At 44.7% G+C, this 2,717-nt stretch overlaps 1 protein-coding gene across 1 annotated transcript in view; it reads left to right on the forward strand.

Moving 5' to 3' along the window:
- Window positions 1-222, forward strand: part of MEX3B (mex-3 RNA binding family member B) — a 2,437-nt gene extending 2,215 nt beyond the window's left edge. Inside the window, exon 3 of the mRNA XM_044438547.1 lies at window positions 6-222. Within this exon, the coding sequence (XP_044294482.1) occupies window positions 6-222 (217 nt within the window). The remainder of the gene's footprint in view (window positions 1-5) is intronic.
- Window positions 223-2,717: the final 2,495 nt, after the last annotated feature.

Raw genomic sequence — 2,717 nt, forward strand, 5'->3', positions numbered from 1 at the left:
TCCAGCTCGTCGTCCAGCTCGTCGTGCTCGTCGTCCGGGCTGCGCAGGAAGGGCAGCCGCGACTGCTCGGTGTGCTTCGAGAGCGAGGTGATCGCGGCGCTGGTGCCCTGCGGCCACAACCTCTTCTGCATGGAGTGCGCCAACCGCATCTGCGAGAAGACGGAGCCGCAGTGCCCCGTGTGCCACAGCGCCGTCACGCAGGCCATCCGCATCTTCTCCTGAGCGGGCGCCGTGCCCCCGCCGCCCGGCCCGGCCCGGCCCCGCGCGGCGCCACGTGGAGCCGGAGCGGCGCGGGCACCGGGCGCCCCGCCGGAGGGGCCCCGTCTCGCGTGGGGGTCCTTCTCGTTTGGTTTCTCATTTTTTGCATTGCGTGTACTGTAGCAGTTTAGGGGGGTTTTGTAACATCTGGTGCATGCTATAAATATTAAGGAACGACATTCTAGTAATAGACTAGTTTTTCTCTTAAGGCCAAGCTTCCAAAACACTTCCTCCCTCCCTCCCTCCTCTGTCATTCTCTTTCTCATTCTCTCTCCCCCTCCCCCTCCCCCTCTCCCTCCTCCTCCCTTTCTCTTCCCTAAATTAAAGTAGGAAATGCATATGGATTATGATGGCGTGTGAACAGTTAGTATAACGTGCTGGTAGTTTCTAGATTGCTTATTCAGAAATAAATCTATGGATGGATTGCTTTTCTTGAATGTTCTTGAAAGGGCAAGATTTTTTCCTGTGAAAAAGAAATTAATAATAATCATCTTATGATACTGCAGCTTTATCAAAGAAAAAAAAAAGAAAAAAAGGAAACTGTAACATATCTCTTATATATATTAAAACGTTTAAAGGTTTTAAAGAAAAATTGCATTAATACAGATTGAAGTATTTTATTCTTTTTGACTTGAAAAATTATATTTCATATTGCAAAGATGTTTACAAGTATTTTAATTTAAGTTCAGTGAACTTTTTTGTAGCTGGGTTAAAACTTTCTTATTTTTTAGTATGGCCTTATGGCAAAGAACACTGTATTATTTTACTATCACACAATTGTGAATGGAATTGCAAAACCATAAATGTGTAATACTTTGAACAGTATTCTGTTGGGATGGAGATTTTTTATAGGTTCAGAAAAAAATCTTTTAAATCTGCTTCACCCAGCATATTTTCTATTCAGTGATATGAAACATATTTTATTCTATATTATTACAAAAAATGGAAGCGCTTGCGCATACATCAAGAGGAACTGTTGATGCTTTCTAACATTTGTATAAATAGAATTCAGTGGAAATTACAAACAAATTCTGTTGCACCACTATAGTTTAGTATTTCTATTTTAATACATTTGTTTACCACTTGTTTATGTATATGTAGGTGATGTTACTTGATCTTAAATGTACTTTACTGAGCAAAGTTTAAAAACAAAGTATATTTTATTTTATGATAAAGGGCCTTTAACCTCATGGTCAAATACTAATATTATATTTGCTGAGACAAGATTTGAAATTGTATCAAGAGTTTTATTTTTCTGACATTTAAAGTTCTACATAATAAAGGTAAGACTTAAGTAATGGTGCTACTTCATGTTTTTTTAAGCATTTCTATATAAATAAAATATTACAGAAAAGCAGCTGGTGTGGTGATTAGATTTGGGTGTTCTTCTGCTTGCATGTTTTGCTCCCTGTTTGTCAAGGCAAAATGAGTGATGCCCCTGATCAGGGGCTGCTGGCCAGGGAATCCTGCCGTCTTTCTTTAATCAGCCTTCAGCTCAGGACCTTTGTGTGTGTTCTAAGCATGTGCGTGCAACAGGCCTTTGCTGTCAGTATTCTTTGTAACATGCAGTGGCCTGGGCTGTGTCTCATATTCATGCCAATTTCCGTCTCCCTCTGTATGTGTATGTTGCAGGTCTGTACAACGTGTGGTTCGCCCGTCTGGCTGCACGCAAAGATCACCTTCAGGGATTTGTAAACCACCTGCTTTTGCTACCACCTGAGAATGTGCGAACAGAGGCCAGAGCCAGCTGCAGACCATGCCATGTGGCTGACCTGGAGGGCCAAAGTGAGGCTGGTGGGTCAGAGTGGAGCAATGACGGCCTGCTGCAGGGGTGGGGAATCGTGGCCTGCAAGACAGGATTGGGTGCCGCTCTTGCTGCCCTTCACTGTCGGCTGTGCTGGTCAGGACTGATGGTGTTCCAAGCCAAAACGCTTAAGAGCAAGTGGGGGATCCTGATGAAATCAACTGGAAGTGGGAAAAATTTTCCCGTCTAGTCTCTTCCCTCCTCGTCCCTGTTTTGGTTCTTTAGCATGTTTCGTTTTTCATTTGCCATTGTTAAATCTCAGATATCTGTCGTATGTTTTATGACATGCAGTGTTCCATCGAGACCCATGGAGCGCAGTCCAGAAGCACCCGTACTTCCGCCAAAAGGATGCTGCCCATTCATGTTTTTGGTGGAGTGCCGCTTCAGTTCTGTGTGCCTGCCAGGGTGGCTGGATCAGAGGTGGCATGCACAGAGTGTCTTGCCCATGGTCTGGGAGCAGAGGTCCACCGCACCATCCTGTACCTCTTTCAAGCAGATGCTCAGGTGCGACAGACCCTAGGTGGGTGTGCAGAGGGAAGGTGTGGCTTGCCAGGCCTGTAGCTGGGTAAAGTCCCTATTCTAAATCTAGTTCTTCCATCTGCAAACTATTTCTCTTTAGAGCACCCTCTTCATCATGTAGGCCTAGGTCAGAAAA

The sequence above is a fragment of the Varanus komodoensis genome, unplaced genomic scaffold, assembly GCF_004798865.1.
Source record: "Varanus komodoensis strain SLA01 unplaced genomic scaffold, ASM479886v1 scaffold33, whole genome shotgun sequence".
Classification (NCBI taxonomy): domain Eukaryota; kingdom Metazoa; phylum Chordata; class Lepidosauria; order Squamata; family Varanidae; genus Varanus; species Varanus komodoensis.